This window comes from Dryas octopetala, chromosome 9, assembly GCF_963921425.1.
Source record: "Dryas octopetala chromosome 9, drDryOcto1.1, whole genome shotgun sequence".
NCBI lineage: Eukaryota > Viridiplantae > Streptophyta > Magnoliopsida > Rosales > Rosaceae > Dryas > Dryas octopetala.
This window is the reverse complement of record NC_141374.1, coordinates 7,933,510-7,954,173: the sequence shown is the minus strand read 5'-3', so window position 1 is coordinate 7,954,173 and position 20,664 is coordinate 7,933,510. Positions and strand designations below refer to the sequence as shown.

The 20,664-nt window shown below is 36.4% G+C and overlaps 2 protein-coding genes across 2 annotated transcripts; one reads left to right on the top strand and one right to left on the bottom strand.

Annotated features, from left to right (window-relative positions):
- Positions 1–1,239: 1,239 nt before the first annotated feature.
- On the top strand, positions 1,240–9,395 carry NPSN11 (Putative plant snare 11). The gene is made up of 10 exons (XM_086257109.1): positions 1,240–1,611; positions 1,719–1,811; positions 3,576–3,669; positions 5,119–5,156; positions 5,935–6,023; positions 7,280–7,359; positions 7,456–7,512; positions 7,664–7,756; positions 7,864–7,938; positions 8,853–9,395. The coding sequence occupies exons 1-10, from the start codon at positions 1,535–1,537 to the stop codon at positions 8,940–8,942; spliced, it is 786 nt and encodes a 261-aa protein (XP_086113235.1). The 5' UTR covers positions 1,240–1,534; the 3' UTR covers positions 8,943–9,395.
- A 1,944-nt stretch (positions 9,396–11,339) lies between these two features.
- Positions 11,340–14,780, bottom strand: LOC147273619 (PKS-NRPS hybrid synthetase cheA-like). The gene is made up of 5 exons (XM_086228240.1): positions 14,316–14,780; positions 13,654–13,740; positions 12,333–13,567; positions 12,026–12,262; positions 11,340–11,937 (listed from the first exon to the last, which is right to left on the bottom strand). The coding sequence occupies exons 1-5, from the start codon at positions 14,352–14,354 to the stop codon at positions 11,340–11,342; spliced, it is 2,196 nt and encodes a 731-aa protein (XP_086084366.1). The 5' UTR covers positions 14,355–14,780.
- Between the last annotated feature and the right edge of the window lie 5,884 nt (positions 14,781–20,664).

Here is a 20,664-nt window from a genome sequence, read left to right as displayed (position 1 = left end):
AGAAGGGGAGGAGGGGATAGCAGGTGGCATTCCTGCTTTTGCAAGTAAGTTCTTCTCAAGGAGTAATCAATGACTCTATTTATTGGGAAGCATTAGGAGAGAAATTTTAACCTTTTGGGGTTTTAGAGTGTCCTTTAGCCATGTCACTTGTTCGAGGAAGTCATGCCTCATTAATAAATGAGGACACACTGCAACCATACTTATGGTAAGGTTTAAGGTCTTTGTCATTATAATGAAAGATCCTTTAAGGTGTCACATTAGTGCTAAGCTTGATCTTTTCATGAATCCAAAGCCAAACAGAGAGGCATTTAATCAAACGCTTACGATAATGCACGAAAAATGTCGGTGATTTGGCCCTTGATCTCTGCTCTTCGCTGATTGCCAATAATGAATCCATCTCTCCAATAAAAAACAATGAAATCAAATAAAATCCTCTAAAGCATCACAAAAATGGATCAAACTGCACTAGTACAGTCCCAAAATCAAAGACGATGATGATGAAAATTTGAAATCTGCGATCAGATCGGTATAGGTGATCTTCTAACTTCTTCGTATGCCTTCAACTTTAATTTCTATATGTATGTGAGTAAAACTAAGAGGGTTGAACAAGCCACAAGGCTAAATATCACTTTTGGTTTTTGTAGTTTGAGTTAAGTTTCATTTAGGTTCCTGTAGTTTCAATTGTTATGATTTTGGTCATGTAATTTATAAATTGCTACAATTGAAGAACATGTTGGTATTTTTCGTTCATCAAATCATCAAATTTGTTATACTTTTGATCATATACTTTACATATCGTTAATAATTCAATAACTAATTCAATCAATTAATGAACAATAATGCTAACATGTATTTGAATTACAACGAATTATAAACTAGAAGATCAAAATCTAAATAATTAAAATTATAAGAACTAAAGTGCAACTTAACTGGAACAACCGAGACAAAAAGTGAAATTTAGCCGGGTAACAAACACCATCAATCCTCCAAGTTCCAACCGCGTGCAAAGTTGGGTTAACAAAAAACCACAGGCAGCTAGAGCCCACACGACAACCCAATCACACAAAACGGCAATGAAAACGCGTGCTCCCGGTGGGCCCCAGGGCCCCACTCCTCAACTTCGAAACGACTAATGAGCGGCTTAAACGGCCAAAATTGTTGGCATCAGTTTTTAAACGCCACCGGCCCCCTCCAAAACAACCAAAAACAAAAAAAATACAAAATTAAACAAACAAACAAAAAAACAAAAACAAAAACATTGTCCCTGTAAATCACGAGGAGCGAAGCTCTTGCATTATTACAAGACAAGATTTTTGTTTTCTTCAGATCGGGGGGACACTGTTCTCAGTTCTAACCCTTCGATTTTTCTGGTCTCCTCGATCGCAATCGCAACCTACATTGCTCCGATCCGATCGCAGATTTCAAATTTTCATCGTCATCGTCTTCGATTTTTGGGGCTGTTCGAGTGCGGTTTGATCCATTTTTGTGATGCTCTGGAGGATTTGATTTGATTTCATTGTTTTTGATTGGAGAGATGGATCCGTTATCGGCAATCAGCGAAGAGCTGGCGGAGATCGAGGGCCAAATCGCCGACATTTTCCGCGCATTATCGTAAGCGTTTGATTCAATGCCTCTCTGTTTGGCTTTGGATTCATGAAAGGATCAAGGTTGAGAGTGTTTCTAATTATTGTGTGTTGGATTGGTGAATTTTGTGGCAGAAATGGGTTTCAGAAGCTGGAGAAGATTAAGGACTCGAATAGGCAGAGTAGGCAGCTGGAAGATCTCACTGACAAGATGCGAGAATGTAAGAGGTATCTATTACAAACAATCTGACCCTTCTTTATTTGTAATCTCCCTTTTTTGGATTTAAATGCGACTTAATGTTGTTGATAAGTTGATGAGCTTTGTGTGCTGAGTTGTTGCTGAATGGTAAATTGGTTTGGTTGGTGATGGTGGTGGGAGGTAATGCAATTGGCTTAAGTATCGACCATGGTTTGTTGGTAAAGAAATTAATGGTTTTCAGTACGGTAAATTCAGTTAGATCTTGAACCTTTTCTTTTCACTATTTCGGGTTCGATTTAACTTGGGTTTATGAATGAATTAAGAGCTGACTTTGTGGAAATTAGAATCAATGGTTTTCTTCAAATATTATTCATAAGTCAGATGATGATAGAGAAAAGGAACATTTTTTATTTTATGGGATTGTATTTGGTGTAAGTAAATTATTATATTTACAAGTGTTTTGGAACAATGGAAAGAAGCCTGATACGCAGCAAGCTTCACCTTGGAGATTTGTTCAATTATGTATAGTATTCAAGGATAGATCCTAACCATTGGGGACTTTTTTTTTTTTTTTTCTTAATTCCCTGAACTTTTGATGGCCAAGTCTAGGGAAGTGGTGATCAATGTTATGGCTTGATTCGGAAGTGGTGATTTGGACTTTGGATTGGGAATTGACCTGGGCTTGCACGGACCCCAGTCAGTTGAGTGGGCTGTTGGCCCGAGCCGGATTGAGGGGACCCTGTGAACGGTGGTGGAGCTGAGGGCATTTTCTTTGAGCTGGGGTAGATGTGGTTGTCATCAAGGAGATTTTTCAATATGTGGTAGGGTCATAAATTGTCCTTTTCACCTTATTGAACTTTATTGAAGTGACCTGAACCTTTTCAGTATGAAGTTAGAGATTGAGCCTTATAATTGGAAGAGTTTTAATTGATTACATCACGTGTAACAGAACTGAGCTGTGCTTTATGGTCACCTTTTGATTAACAGACTCATAATTTACAAACTCGTCACACATCGTGTTTCCAGCACAATTAAAAAAGGGGTTCCATTAATCTTTTTTGTTCAGAGATATTGGCCTTTCATGGTTGCCTTAACTATCTTGGTCTTAATGTTTTCTTGTTTGGAATTCTGGCTTGAAACTAGGAATCTAGTGAACTGTTGGAAGTAGGGGTGTTGGAAGTTCATTGAAACTCATGTGGAAATTGAGTCTTACGCGGAGAATTTGTGCCTCTCCATTATACTGGAATTGGAATCTTTATACAATTTGTGACTTATGTTGGAAGTTGTAATGATGTTTAACTATGATGACATTTGGTCACTGATCCTGCTCCTTTATTCGCAAAGGGATATGTCTTGTCTGTTTTGTTTGGGATGGTTGACTAGTGGTCTGCTTCTTATGGACTGAATATGAATTTTAAATCAGTAGTAATTCTTTTTAGTTGAGCTCTGGATTTTGCTGGTTACATTTTTAGACTTTCTACCGAAACTATCCTTTCGGTAAAAAGTGGATGTTTCTTAGATTATTCCAAACATAATGATGTATTAATGTTTTGACATGTCATTTGAAAAAACAGATGTTATAATCTGATTGATCTATGATTAAATACAAAATCAGATTTTTGGCATTCATTGTAGGAGTTGTGGCTGTCCAATTCATTTTGTTTCATATGTTTAGATTCCAACTTATGATAGCCATCTCTCTCTCTCCCCCTCTGTGTGTGTGTGTGTCTGTCTCTGTTTCCTGCAGTCAATTTTGTTTTCCTGTTAAAAAAGTTAATGTTTCTTATTTTCAGGCTTATCAAGGAGTTTGACAGAGAAGTCAAGAATATGGAGAGAAGAAATGATCCAGCCACTAGTAAAATGCTGAATGACAAAAAGCAGTCAATGGTGGGTTGTTAACTCTTATCTTAATTGTCATCTTGTGTCTATTCTGGGGGAAAAGGGATTGCCTTTGGGAAAGAGATGGGGATGTGTTAGTCTGAGAGAGATTTGGGGAGTGTTGAGGCGGGAATATTTTTCAGAAAGTGGAAGAAAGAATCAAGGGATTGGACTTGTTGGAAGGAGAGAGATTGAGTGGAGAAGGGAGACACAAGGCTATGGTGGCATGGCAAAGGAGGCAGATAGTAACACAAGGATGCTCCATGAGTGGCAAGTGGCAGAAGGAAAAGAAATTTGATTGAGAAATTGGAAATGGGAGATGGGACAATGGTTGAGGATGAAGGGTTAACTGAAGCTGATTATCAGTTTTTATAATAACCTGTATTCAAGTGAAGGAATTGTAAGTTTGGGAACTGAGGGTTTGTATTTGTGTCCTATTAGCTAGGGCAATACTTGTTGGTTGGAAAGACCATTTGAGGACGAAGAGGTGAGGAGAGCTATATTTGACTCCAGTAAAGATAACGCCGGGGACTGATCGATTTTCATTGGCCGTGTTCGTAGAAATTTAAATGATTCCGAAGTTGGGAAGCTTGTTTTCACTACTTTCGTTGTTGGAAAATGTTACTTTGATTTCATCTAGACCCGATAGGGGTTGGAAGTTAGAGTCTTCAAGGGTCAATTGATTTGAGCCAGTCTACCTGCTTTGTAATCATCTTTCTTTGTTGCCCGGCGCATTTTGGTTCTAATCTTGTATATCCTTTGCTAAGAAATTGATATCCATCTCTTTCCTCATTCCACCCGTCTTTCATGACTTGGAAGGCTAAAGTACCACCTGAGGTACAAGTATTAGCTTGGATTATTGCTCATGGTAAGATCAGAACTTGTTTCATGGTTCAATGGAGAAGACCTACTGTTTGTATCTCTCCCCATTGGTGCATCATGTGTAGAAGAGAGAAGGAAAATGCTATCCATTTCTATCTTCATTGCCCACTTGGATTCTATTCCTGGTTGAGGATGTTTAGGAAGCTAATATGAGCTAGGTAATTCCAGCATCATGTTCTGCATTATTTTGTGAAGGGCACAAGCATTTTGGGAGAGAGTAGAAGGGTGAGGTCTTGGGAAGGTGTGGGGTGTGATGGAAATATTTTGGGTAGTTTGGTTAAAAAGAAATGGGAGGGTTTTTGGCAGCTCTTGTGGAGAAGGGGTGGAACTTATGGATAAAATTCATTTCGGAAATACCTGTGGGCTTCGGTTTCTTCGGAATTCGTGGAAGTACTTTTTGGTTTTGCAATTTCTTTCAGATTGGAAGGCACTGTTGTTTAGGGAAAAATGTCAATTAGTGTAATATAGGCTGTCTATGGGATTGTTAGCAGCTATATTTGTTATTAAGTGGTCTTTTTCTTTCTTTAAATGTTACAACTAACAAGTGCGTTAAATGTTGTTCGAATTTTTATGCAGATCAAAGAGTTGAACTCATATGTGGCTCTGAAAAAACAGTAAGTTAACATCAGTTAGAAATTACATTAGTTGATTTGTGAAGCAGCAAGACATAATTCATGTGATTTTTGTTTTGCTTTTGCTTTTGTTTAAGTGCGCCTGTACAATGGTTTGACTGTGACATAAAATGCCTTGTTTGAGATTTCATACATATCTATTAACCCAGGCTTGCATACATACATATGTACATATACTATATTTCATTGATGTTTGAGATTTCATATGTGCATTACATATGAGTCTGGAAACCAAAATACCTGTTACATAAAATGCCTTGTTTCTGAGTCCTAATTATTTATTCACAATCATATGAGTAACATTATTACTTGTTCTCATATTTACCATAGTATTCAGTGCGGATATCTTTAGACTCTGATGTAACTATGAATGTATTTCTGAAATTGATACGGTCCTACCAACCCCCGCACTTTGAAACATGAGATGCACATGTGCACTTGGGGGACTTGATTTGTGTGGCACTGGTTACGCGCTTACGCAGCGTTTTCCCTAACATTGGACATTCTGCTTACCTCATCGTATTTTTTCTAATAGCACAAGAAGCCTGGGTTTTACAATACAGGGATATAATATACTGTGTTATTGGATGGAAAAGAACTGTTTTAATGTTCTATAGGAAGAGTCAAGGTCTTAGTTTGTTTTCAGGTCAAAGTTGTTTTATAAATTGACAAACGTTTTTGTACTACAGTTACATGCTATTTATTTATTTATTTTTGTTTATGAGAATTTATAAAAATCATTGTTTTGTTCTTGGTGCAGATATGCAACAAATCTTGAAAACAAGAAAATTGATCTCTTTGATGGGCCTGCTGAAGAATATGGGGAACAAAATGTCTTGCTAGCCTCGTGTAAGAAAATACATATATATATTTTTTTTTGTTAATTTAGGTATTGTATTCTATAATAATTGCATTAATTACGGTCTTAACAATTCACAATTAACAATTTTTATTACCCATCAGCTGACCATTTATGGTTTTATAAATAGCTCTCACACCCATGCTTGTGCTTGTGCACACCCGTACGCATTCTCCTGAAGTCACACTCACACAACACAAATACTTATGAGGGATGTCATAACACCACAAGGGAGATTGATTCATGGTTGATGTGGGGAGGAGAAATAGACATTTGAGGGAAAGCATGTAGGTCATAGTGACTCAAAAAAAAAAAAAAAAAAAAAAAAAGAAGAAGAAGAAAGACTTCCTTATCTATAATGGAGAGAGAGATAGGGGTAGCGACAAGCTTGGAGTCATATTTTGGTACATAGAACATAAGGTTGAAAATATGAGAGGGACACCAATTGAAATGCACTTTTTGTACAAAGTTGTGCCCAAATCTCTCTATCTCTCTAAATGTTAGTACTCTGTACACCTCTATGGGTTTGGTTTCATAAGGATGTATGCTTTGTCATCAAGTTGGAGGTGCATCAAATAACCTATATGTAATATGACTCTATTAAAGTACTTGTCAGTCTAAGCAATTAATGCACATCTTGGGACTTGGGGCATACAGACTTCTTTGCTCATTGGACATTGCAGTAACTCACATTTCTTTAAACATAAACTGAGTAGCAAGGTTCTCACTCTAACGACATTATTTAGAAAGTGCATCTGTAGCTAGTCTTGCCTGAAATTTGTATAGATGTCTAATTCTGATAGTGCTTCAAAAACCAAGAATCAGTTTCCAACAGACGACTTTTTTTACTATTTTACCTGTGTGATGCTTCGGAAGAACTGGAATTTGGAGTAGATATGAGCTTGCACACTGTTCACCACAGTGACTGCTTTATCAATATATGTCTCTGGTTGGATCAAGAGCCAAAGGTCTGGATGGATTTTTCGGGAGTTAGAGATCAAAAGAAAAAATAATAATTAAATTTTTAGGGAAGTTCCTGAAAGCTACCTTTTAGAAAATGCATTTAGGTAACATTTTGACCTTCGTATTTTGTTCAGATGTAATGCTGAAGTTGACCCATGGATTTTCTAAGGTGTTCATAAACTTACTTCGCTGATACAATTCATAACTTTTTGTGTTACCTGAAAGGCATTTAACATATATTCTAGAAGAATTATTTCTGAACCAGAGTCTACATATTTTGCAGCTATGACGAATCAACAACTTATGGATAATGGAAACCAAATGATGGATGAGACTGATCAAGCCATTGAGAGATCAAAAAAGGTTGGTTCATCTCCAATAGATCAATTTTATTATTGGACAAAAAAATTATTATTGTGATTCAAGTACAACTTTACTTTGTGTTCTTGTTTTTAATAGGTTGTTCATGAAACTATCAATGTTGGAACAGAGACAGCAGCAGCTCTGAAGGCTCAAGTATGTAATCAGATAGCATGTTAAGATCGATATCACATCATTTCAGATTCAATTAAAATATACTTTTTTTCATTTTGTATATATTTTGCATTAACATTGCCAAAACAAAATTGCATAGACTTGGTAACTAAAGATATTTTTTCATGTTTAGACTGAACAAATGAGTAGGATTGTTAACGAGCTGGACTCTATCCATTTCTCAATCAAGAAAGCTACTAAGCTGGTCAAGGAAATTGGTAGGCAGGTCATTTTCTGAAATATCCACTTGCGCTTTGTCATATGTTGAGTATAGTTGTTATTTTCATAACTCATTTTGATTGGTTTTTCCTTTCTTTTTTACCCCCCTTTCAGGTTGCAACTGATAGGTGTATTATGGCAATGCTCGTCCTAGTTGTCATTGGAGTCATAGCCTGCATTATTGTGAAGGTATGAAATCCTTTTGCTTCTGATTTGATTCTTTTTTGTTTTTGTTATTTTAAACTTGTATTAAATTACACAGATATAAGATTTTTTGCTTTGAAATCTGCAATTACATATTGAGTTCTTAACATTCTTTAATTAACATATAGACTCACAGATGCTAGAGAATTATTGTTGTTCCCCACTTCCCCCATCATTTTCATTTGTTGCTGTTGAAGGCACTCAGGTCACTTGCCTTCTGATAGTGAATTTATTCCTGATCTTCAATTGCATACAACCTTTTTTAGTGCTTCAAGGCAGTTGCTTTCTCTAATAAAGTAAAATGAAGCCATTATTTGATTGGTACTTTAGAAGTACATTTCTTCTTTTAAAAGTTGCATATCCTATGCTTATTTGCTTTTTTTTTTTAAGAACTGAAAAAAAGCAACACTTCCGAAGAAATTAGGTGTACTTGAATGTATCTATTTGGTTGTTGAATTATTATTTTTCCCTTAAATAATCGCCAATTTATTGTTATTCTAGATTTTCCTAAACCCTCTATTTGGTTGTTGAATTATTATTTTTTCCTTAAATAATCGCCAATTTATTGTTATTCTAGATTTCTGTAGATTTTAAATTTTCTAGCTAGGGAATGAACTATTATACTTTTGACTATGGAAAATTATTTCCTCCTTTGTTTCTTTTAACCTTCATATATCAGGTTATGAGCATTTTTGTGAATTTCTTTTCCTGGCTTTTAGCAGTTTTGCAAAATTTATTTCATATTTAGTAGTTACATGTGCCTGAAAACTTAACCGGCAAGAAAAAAATATATGCCATGTCACTAATGAAGCAGCCTGTTAACTTATAATCAGTTGTCTGTGTTTTTCCATTGTTGGTGGATATATGGTTAGAACTATTCTTATATCTCAAATTTTCAGCTTGTGCATCCGAACAACAAGGACATCCGAGATATTCCAGGATTAGCCCCTCCCGCAATGACACGAAAACTACTGTGGAATCCCAATTGAGGAGAGTTCAAAGCGAACCATGCCATGAGATTGCCAAGATGATTTGTATCGTGGTCAGATGCATGTTGGCTTTAACTTGTGATGCTGTTCTCGGCATTATTTTACGAAACAGGTAGGGAACTATTTCCCAGTAAGTTTTGCTTCAGAAACCAGCTGGCTTTCCCTGGAAGCTAGTCTCACTACTGTTATTGTGCCTTGTTGATTGGCTTCAATTGCATGAGATCTGTATGGTAATTTTTCTTCCCTGATTGTAAAAGTTACCCCTATTTAAGTGGGGAAAATCTACAATGTGTATTTAGGTTGCGAGGTTGTATTGGTTCATAACTTCATACCCTGTATAATCACAATTTCATTTTGTAGTTACTTTTCTAAAAGCTCTGTTGGAAATTACTGTTGATGTACCGAAAGTTGATTATTTTTTAAAGTGAAAAGTGAATTTGGATCTTTGGTGGATTGGATGAGCATATGTCAGAAGTTGGTCTAATCTTTTGAATTTTTATTCTTAGCTTTACATTTTTTTCAGTTGGTTACAAATTGGAAAAAAAGAAAAAAAGAAAAAAAGAAAAAAAGAAAAAAGATTGAGATCAAAGCTCAAACCCAAACATGAAGCTCAACCGAAGTGTAATGAGTTGGACATTAGGCCCTCCCTTCCCTCTTAGGCCCAACCCAATCTGACCCAAAATATTTAAAAAGGTAGACGGGCTATGCCTGACCCGATTCAATGAATTTTTGGCTTGGGCCAGCGTGATCTGGCCCGTTTTTAATAAGCAAATAAAAAACTTGAACTAGGATTTGTTGGCGGGGGGGCTATGCACACCACCATTTTGTGCTGAGTTGACCACCCTTGCTGAGTTCACCACCCCTTGTATAATTTTTTTTAATTTCTACTGAGTTAACCACCCTAAAATGACAGAAATACCCCTTATTTCACAAAATGACACAAAATACCCCTTTTTACTATCTAAACCCACCTACCCCACCCATGCCAAACACCCCACCAGTTAACCACCCGCAGACCCCACCCCCTGGCCTACCCGCAGACCCCACCCCCGCCTACACGCCACCAATCGCCGGTCCTCCCCGCTGTCGCCGGTCCTCCCCGCTGTCGCCGGTCCTCCCCGCCGTCGCCGTTCCTCCCCTCCGTCGCCGGTCCTCCCCTCCACCGCCGAGGCCTCCTCTGCAATTTCAGGTGTTGCTGCAACTCCCTTACTCACTCTCTGTCACTCTCTGTCACTCTCTCCCTCCTACATTCCTACATTAGGGTTGTATAATGCATTATTATATATATTTGGCCTTCCAATTACACTGATATGTGATATTTTAGAGAAATTAGAATGAGATTTTGAAAGTGGGTGTCTGCAAAATTCAGTCTGATTTCGAATTTCATTCGGTACTGGTGTACCGAAATTTCTTCACTTGTTCGGCAGTATGCTGTCGAATTATTTCAAAATATTCGACAGTATACTTCCGAACAGAATTTGCTGGAAATGTGTTACAAATTCATTCGGTAGTTCAGTTCCGAATGATTTATATTTATTCGGTAGATATCCTCCGAAATATCAAATGTCATTCGGTGGGTCTCTGTCGAATGAATATATTGATTTAACTGTGCTGGTTCCATTCGACGGGCATCTGTCGAAACATTGATATATGTTCGGTGGGTGTCTGCCGAATGGATCTTAATATTTCGGTGGACATCTACCGAATAGATCTGAAATTTTCGGTAGACATCTGCCGAATGACATGAATATAAAATATTTTTACATACACTTTTCTCTTATTCTATATTTCATGATAACTTATATTCTCTGTATTCTAAACATGATTTCAATTTTTGAATATAGGTATGGATAGGAGAGGAGCATCTAGAGGTAAATATGCTCGAGGCGAAACTTCTAGAGGTAGATCTTCTAGAGGCGGTGATGCAAATGAAGATCGAACACGTCCTACAGCTTCAGAGAGGCGTAGGAGGACGGGCAACACTATTTACGAAGAGAGGGGGGATGATGTCCAGCCGGAAGAGAATGTAATGGAAGATGACAACAATGATTCAGATGGGCCTTTCCCTGGAGGTCCCACTGATATGTCATTGCTTAGGAGCTTCAACAGTCACATTGCTGCCTCCATTTGGAAAAATGAGGTATTAGAGATTATACATAATGACTTATATAATTTAAAATTTTATAACTATATAGTTTGCAATATTGTAATTGACTTGTGGCTTGTTTTTGAAAATAGGAACGTGAGCCCCTAAGATGCATATCCAAAACAACAAAGCTGCGCACATGGGACTTGTGGAGTAGAAATGATAATAACAATGTGAAGGGGTATGTGATGAGATCCGGGCTCGGACCACTGGTGTCATGCTCGTACCGTACTGTTGATAAGGTAGTGGTCTCAGCCTTTGTTGAGAGGTGGCAGCCTGAGACTAATACTTTCCATGATGGGTTGAAACTGGTCTATATACCGATGTGGCTGAGCAAATGGAATGGGCGAACTCGTCTTCACTTTGTTGGCCCGTTTTTTTAGTTTCTTTTTTGGCGAGGTACAACCAACATTGCCAATGGACGGTGAGGGTGAATGACTGTCACAACCGGAAAGTACGTACTCAAATGCGGATGGCAAACGCCTAGTAGAGGTTTCAGCTTTACTTGGGCGGCCTCTAGTCTTGGTCTTCACTTGTGGTTCCCTCAGAGTAGTGGAACTTGGATTCATAAGCTCTTCTAACTTCAAACTTATGTGCTTCTGGGTGTCTGCATCTTGCTCTTCCATCCATTTTATTAGTCTATCCACTGTGGCATTAACTGGAGGATCTGAGAGTTTTGTGACCTCCGGTTCCCTATTGTAATCCAACTTTCTCCAATAAGGATGAAGGGAGTCAAGTGGAATAGGCCGGTTACGTCGTCTATACGACAAAATCTCATGTGCACATGGCAACTCGTGTGTCCGACGAATGGTGCAATCACATGGTAAGGCACCTCCAATCCATTCAGCCCTGTACAATATAAAAGAAGTGAATAAATTATTGGTACAAACTAAATAAGTGTTTAATGCGTAGAATGAAGGTTAGTTAGTGAAGGTACCTCCTTATCTCACAACCAATTATATTCAATGCTGTATCTGATACATAGCCTAACAATTCCTTCATCTCCTCATGTTTCCTGACACTATGCTGGATAAAACAACGGCTTTTCTCAAATGATGCCTTAATGTGTGTATGCTGCAACTCTAGCAATGTATGAATATGCTGCCATGATAACTCAAAACTAAGCTGACTAGTGCCAAGTTCCTTCTTTAACCTTGAATGTGCACTTTCAGCCCTGTTCGTAACAAGAAGTTAGTATATGTGTCTAAGCATATAACAAGTCAATGATAACAAAAATAGACTACCTGTTCGAAGTGGTGTTACCAAGGTGCATACAAGTATCTGTCCATGCAGCCACAAACCTCTCCTTATAAGGTATCAACCAACTATCCTTAATGTACTCAATAGCTCCGGCGTATGAACAAAAGTTGGTTTCCATGTCACGCAAACGACTCACATACTCATCCTCACTCTCCGATCCAACCAAACAATTCCAGGCAGCATTAAACTTCTCCCAATGGTCAACCGTACCAAACAACTTCCTGCAATTTTTCAACACATTTTTGCTAATGTGCCATCTACACAATAAATGTCTTGCACTAGGAAACACTTTAGGGATTGCAGACATGAGTGCTAGTTCTCGATCTGTGACAATCACGTTAGGAAGACAGTCATCATTCAATAAAGACCGTACTCTACCCAAAGCCCATGTATAATTATCCTCCTTCTCAGAACATATATAAGCGAATGCAACAGAGAATGTCATGCTAGTGGAAGTCACACCCACAATCTCAAAAAGTGGCCAACGGTACCTATTAGTCTTATAAGTGCAATCCATTATCAGTACATGCGGAAATGCACGTAATATATCAACACTCTCAGGATGAGTCCAAAACAGGTCAGTCACAACATCACCAGAACTTCTATGCCACTCAACATAATTATGTTCTCTCAGCTTAGTTAGCAATACTTGCATCTCTGATCTACCGGCCCTCTCGATGACCCTATGTTTTTGCCTGGCATTGTATACTGTCTTGATGATTGATGTATTCTGTGGATTCTGACTTTTTATGGTCTTCAATATATCTTTCGGTTTCACCAAAGTCTTGGACAAAGCCACTAACAATGAATTCTCTTCTTCAGTTAATCTGCCTGCGAATGAATGCCCTTCAATATACTCTGAAACTACATGGTTATGCACTCCACATGCAACCTCCAACTCCCATTGATCACCACATCCAGTGTTCACCGCCTTCAACGAGAATGGACATCCACATTTCTTCGAACGGGTGTCCTTAGAGTCATCAGAAACCGGTTGCTTACGGCTAGCAGCATCGGATGTTTGGTCGCCTGAATCTGACTTTGATGACTTCCTTGATCTATTTGGCTCATATTGACCATTTCTCTCACAAGCAAATTTGATCCAAGCTCTCTTACCACGAACCCCGCCTGCATCAGACCTTCTAATGACAATTACCATGTTGTTCCTTTTTCCTTGTGCACGAATCCAACTAACCATTGAATCCTTACTTTGAAACACCTACACATGATAATTATATATATTATTTACAATTCATATTTAGGTATGCATAAATCATAATTCCCGGCCATACAAACAATGTTTACCTCCGCTGTTGTGAATTCATTGGTGTAGTCAAAATTGCACCTTCCTTCAACTATACTGAGTTCGGTGGAAGCATCCACTTGCTGCTCCTATTCAGCAAAAAAAAAAAAAAAAATTAATTTTTGTCCCAGTATTCGACGGGAAGCCACCGAAAATATCACATATATTCGGTGGCTAAGTACCGAATATTCAAACAAAGTTCGACAATTGACTACCGAATGAAACAATTATACGTTGCTCATTCGGGAAAAAAAGTAGTTCTGTCCCAGTATTCGACGGGAATCCACCGAATAAACAATATATATTCGGTGGCTAAGTACCGAATATACCAATATAATTCGACAACTACCTACCGAATAAAACTATTTTAAAAACTATACGTTATTCTCATTCGGTGGATATCTGCCGAACAGTGGCAATACATTCGGTGAAAAACCACCGAATGTATTGCCATTTTTCGACGGGCATCGACCGAACAAATGTGTAAAAATTTGACATTACATTTATAAACGGTGGATACCTATCGAAATATATACATTTATTCGGTGACCATCCACCGAAATATAATGTATATTTCGGTACTGGTTTACCGAATAAAAACACGAACTCACAGTTTTTCAGCCGCGAAAAAATTCAAAAAAACTCAAAAAAAACTCAAACTTACTTCATTTGATGACTCCAAGTTGTCGTTCTGATTGTCCATTTGTCAAAAGTAGGTGATTTGGATACAATGCATTTGTTTACAAAAACAATCTATGTCTAGGGTTGGTTGAAGATGGTGGTGGTGGTAGAAGAGAGTGGAGTGGGTGGAGCCAGCGGGTGGGATTGTGGGTGGAGCACGTGGGTGGGATTGTTTAAAACAACAATCTATATCTAGGGTGGAAGGTTGATGATGGTGGTGGTGGAAGGTGGAAGATGAAGGTTGAAGATGGTGGTGGTGGAAGGTTGAAGATGGTGGTGAAGATGATGGTGCTCCTCTCAGCTGGTGGGTGAAGATGGTAGGGGGTGTTGGGAGAAAACCAAATATTAGATGTCCTTTATGGTCATTTTGGTATAGGGTATATATGTCTTTTACTAAATACAATTTAGGGTGGTCAACTAAGTAGAAGAGGGTGGTCGGAATAGCCGCCCCCTTTGTTGGCTCCAAGCCCCGGTGGTCATGGATCAGATTAACAGGTACTTTGACCCGACTCAACCTTAATGGAAAGGGCTTGAAACTAACTCTATTAATTGATTTGGGTCAGATTTGAGCTTTGATAGATTTAGCTAAATTAATGTGATTTCCTGCATATTTTAATAAATATATACAATTTTCATTATATGTGTATATCATGATACATATTTTATTTGTCATTTCAAAAATTCCACTTAATAGGAAGCATTTATTTCATTTTGTGAAATATAAAAAAATATAACAAGAAATAGGATTTTTTTTTTATTTTTCTAGAAACCTAAATTAGGCTAAAAACAACAAAGGATTGACTTTAATATGTGTCAAAATTAATTGGGTCGAATAAGTGTTTGTTAAGGTAACAAGCCAGTTCAAATTCAACAAGTTTCTAGTGAGTCAAGTTGGAGTATGAAGGTTCAAACCATAACCAACTCGAACTTGATCAAACTTTGTCATGTGAATTTGTTAGCAAAAAGAAATTTGACAAGTGAACCCTAACCATAACCAACTCAAAGGTTTAGTTGGTTTTACAACCATTAATTTCCTTTTTGTTATGAGTAACTTACAGCCTTAATTCCTAAACCCAAGTTGTACTTGCATGGCTAATTTGGTCAAACAAATGCCTTTTTTTTACTGTCAATTAAGTTATTGGTTTGTGTGAACTCAAGATATGCTTCATTGTGGGGAAGTGTCAATGCCAGAGGAAGTATTGCATGCTGCTTGTACCATGCAATATTTGTATTGTGTGCAATTTCTAACAAGGAAGGTAGCAAAACTTTCAACTTACAAATAATACTGTTCTACGAACTGTTGATCCAGTGGTATCTCTCCACAATATTAGAAAGACCCCAATATCGTATCTTCATTTTTCCACATTCAACCGTCACATGTGATCTCTCTCTCTCTCACAACATTCTTATATGGAAATCCTACCATATAAAAGCAAATCCCAAATATATATTGTTAGAAAAAAAAAATGCTCTAGAGCTAACTAGTTAGTAAGATAATATAATGTTAACCATCCTTTTAAGCCCACTATAAAATGTAATCTCATGATCCAAACCATTCATATGTTAGGTCTCCATTCAAAGATTAACCTTGTAAAAAATCAACCAAATTAGAAATTATTTAGTCATTCGATTATCATTACAATCATTTCATGTTTTATTAAAAAATTTGTGTTCGTCCATTTACATGAGCACAATTAGCTTACTAATAGTTACCTAAATGATTTCCGATTTTGTTGATTTTTTGCAAGGATGATATTTGAATGGGAACCTAAAAAATAAACGGTTCGAATCATAAAATTATATTGTGTAGTGAACTCAAAATAATGGTTAATATCGTATTATCTTATTATCTGGTTACCTCTAGAGCGTTTTGAGAAATATCACATATAAAGATGACATACAATAATTAAACTTTGCATTTGACTGCCTATTCATAGGACTACTACATTTGAAAAAAAATTGGGTTGTCAAATAGTTTGTCCATATATGTAGGTAGAAACAAATGTGGGAATTGCTTCTCAATTCTCATCATGTAATCAAACCTTGCAATATTTGTCTTCCGTGGTACTATCAGTATTTGGTCATGCTCATGCAGGAAGAATCTGACGTCTTGCTTTCTCACACATTTAAGAAGTCTAACACAGACCATTTGGGAGCAACATTTGTTAGAAATTTTTGATCAAATACAATTGTTTCGTATTGGAATAAATAGCTGTGCAACATTTCTATGAAAATATACTTTCATTACTTGAAAAACCAGTTGCATCAAATTCTAGCTAGAACAGCAGAAACCCAAATTAGTTTTTCCTCCATTAATATGAACTGCAAGCAAAATAAAACAAATTTGACCAACCCATGTGCTACTTAATTACATAACTGGGGTTGAAATTGGCATCTCACAGAATCAAATGCCTCATGAATTATAGATAAAAGTCATAAAACTCTACCATCCAGTCAACAATTTTCAGTTTTTTCTATATCGGGTATATTAATTAAGCAATATATCTCCTTAAAGTTGTATTGAAGCATTTTGAAAATCTCACTTTCGAACTTCACAAAGTGATCATTAAGTTGATGTAATGTGAGAGTTAGATTGCGTAGACCCTAAAGAAATATTTGGATACTCTCTATTATATTTGCTTTTATTTGTTTAACTCTTAATCTTGTATTACAAACTTGAGTAAGGGTTATTAATTCATAAATATAACTCTACACAAACTCGTTAAGAAATTATTACTAAATCAATTTTCTCTTTTTAACTTATATGTTCTTAGATTTATAACATAAAATCAAGATATATATATATATATCATGCAAAAACAAATAGATGATCCCGACCAAAAAAAACCCTTTAATTTTCCCATCAGGATAGCAGTTGACAAATATATAGAAAACTGTGGAAGAAAATTAGCCATATGAAGAGGTTGCTAAAAAAACAAACCCATTTAATCCACCCAAAGGACATGTCACTTGAGGAATAAAAGAAAATTGTAGTTAGTCAAATGGCTGTCAAACTAATGACTTATTTTTTTTTATTATTTTAAAGTAAGGCCATTTTTAATTAATAGCAAACCCGCTAGGTCAAGCAACGTCAAATTGTCAATCTACATCTATGTGGTATATTGTATTATAGAGATGACTTATTTTTCTTTTTGTTTTTGGATGATATTATGGATTTTTTATTTTTATCAAAGCACATATTATTGAGCTAATCAAGAAGACACATAATCAGAAAGAAATTGAGAATGAACAAATTAATTAACAACATTAGAACAATTAAGAGCATATTGAGCTAAATAATGAGCAGCCCCAACACAATTATAGAGAATAAAACAACAACTAAAATCAGAAAAGAAGGACTAAACTCCTTTTACCTCATCCAGCATGTGACCATCACGCTCCAAATTAAATTCTCCTCTTGCCTTTGAAACCTTTTGCCCCAATACACCAATATGATATTTTTGTTATTATATATCTTTCAGTTTTACAATGGAGTAACTATTATACATGTTGTCATCCTTGTGCATTCATATATTCTTTCCTTTTTCGAAAATAAATTCATTGAAGCAGCTCAAAAAGCATAAGGACTACAATGAAGTCCAAGGCTAAGACAAGGGACGAGCCCCAAAGAAATTAGAACATACTTTATATATAAGTAATTAGTTTTTAAAATTTAATAATTGGATTGCAATTTAATAGTTCACATTGCAAAAGAATGTGAGTATGTATGACTATCTTCCCACTAAAAAAAAAAGTAAAACTTTTGAAAATGTCAAAGGTAGGCATTAAGAAATATATATGTTGCTCACGCATGCCAATTTTTTATTTCAAACTTGCCACTCAACCTCTTGAAGTGAGACCTTTTTCAAAAGAAAAAAACCTCTTCGATCAAGTGAGCTAGGCAAGTGATTTGCTTCATAATTAATTAAGTTTTATAAAAATAGTATAAAAAACAAGGAACATCAGTTCTAATTAATAATCTATAAAATCATCTAATGTGAAAAACAAAGGCTTAAATTAATAGTAGAAAAATGAGTACTTTAAACTTTTATTTAAGGTTCACACTAGTGCTGCTCTCAAAACTAGGGATGTTTTTTCCATTACTCAAACCTAGGGATTAGAAGACAACTAAAGTATGTTTGATTTGAGGGTAAGACCTGATCATATGATACTGGCTTTGGGTTTATAAATAAAAGTAGATGTTATATATTGCATAAGTTGGCCTCTAGTAAAGAAAAGAGAAAAAAAGAAAATTTTTCTACAATCACGATAGTTTTTAGGCTCAATTACAAATATACTCATCAACTATAGGGAGTATTTCAAATTGGTCTATTAACTATAATATTTCAAATACATCCACCAACTATCAAAAACCGGCCTACAAATTAGCACTTATGTTAAAATTTTCATCCAAAAAATTGTTAAGTGCCACATGGACAATGCTGACGTGGCATAATGTTATTGACATGACATACTGGTAGGGGTATTTTTGGGTAAAGGTGGACATTATCTTATTCAATAAAAAAATTAAAGAGTGTGGCTACATTGAGTTTTGAACTTTTGACCACCAAGTTGAAGCTCAAGCACTCCTCCACCTGAACTAACTTCACTTCTTGTTCATTTAGTGATATATAATATATTTATAAGGTTTTATCTATTTTACTCCAGCAAATATAAGTATTTTTGTACCTAACCCTAGTCACTACTCACTAGCTTTTTAGTTTCACGCTTTCTCAGCCGCCATCTTTCTCCCAATGATCTCACAGTTTCTACATCCTTATTTTTTTTTATATTTTGTTTCATCTATAGTATATCTTTTTTTTTTTTTTTGCCAATCATCTATACTCATATTTGGCCAATCATTTATAAATTGACAAGAGTTAGGTAGAAAATTATTTATATTTGTTAGAATAAAGTAAGTGAAACTTTATAAATATATTATATGTCACTAAATAAATAAGAAGTGTAGTTAGTTCAGGTGGATGAATGCTTGGGTTTTAACTTGGTGGTCAGCAATTCAAAACTCAATGTAGTCACATTCCTTAAATTTTTTTATTGAATAAGATAATATTCACCTTTACTCGAAAATACCCCTATCAGTATGACATGTCAACAACAAATGCTACGTCAGCATTATCTACGTGGCACTTACCAATTTTTTGGATGGAAATTTTAACGCATTTTATAATTGAGCCTAGTTTTTAAAACTTTTTTGTAATTTATTTTCACATGTAGACTCATAGAATAAAGTGGGAATGATTTGCCAATCGGCCATAATTGGAAGTACATTATGTTCAGCTTCGAAAAACATCTTCTATCCATCAATTTATTCGATGCCACAGGCAGTTCCACACCCTCTCTTTTAACATATTAAAACAAATGCTTGCAGTTTCAGCAATAATTAATGTATTTAGCATTTAAGAATCAGCTCTCAAATTACGATTGAACTTCCACAACTAATTTTCTCACTTATCCTCACGTGAAAGAAATAAAAACATTTCTATGAGACCGATTTTGTCAAGTCCGAGTGGAAGAATAATCAATTTGAAAAACAGCACATGTTCATCAAGATCAGCTTATCATGAAATTTAGGTATTTTTTTTTTTTTTTGAAGAAATTGCTTTGTATTTTATTAATGAGAGGAATCCTCATACAAAGCAGGCTCGAGCCAAGAAGGTCCCGAGTTCGCATCCAACCAAAAGGAACAGCCTAGGTTAGACAAAGCAAAACGAGCTAATAAATGAGCGACTGTATTAGAATCACGCCTACGGAATTGACATAGGGAGTGATCAAAATTCGCCAATAGAGCCTTGAGATCCTCGATGATTACCCCATCAGCTGCCATTGAGGGGATTTGCCGATTAACTCTTTGTACCACCTGTGCGGAATCCATCTCCAATATGACCCGAGTGAGCTGCAGATCTTGAGCCAACTGTAGCCCGAAAATCCCAGCCATTATCTCTGTCTCCTCCGCCGAGTAGCCACCGAAAATAGATTTGGTGGCGGCAATCACAAGGTGCCCTGCACTATCTCTAATGACAGCACCCAGTCCACGTCCTCTGGTCTTTGGCTTCAACCCTCCGTCAGTATTTATTTTGAACCAACCCTCCGTTGGCTTTTCCCATCGAATTGGAGGCGGTGCAGCATGAGGGAAAGGGACCTCTTTATTGTTTGCCACTGTGTAGTCCTCCATGAATTTCTGAATCCGATCATACTGCCCCACAGCATCTTCATTAATTCCATTAATCACGCATTCATTCCGTGCATTCCATGAGGCCCAGCATAAGAATGCAAAGAGGTTCTTCTCATTATCAGTCAACACCAACATAGCA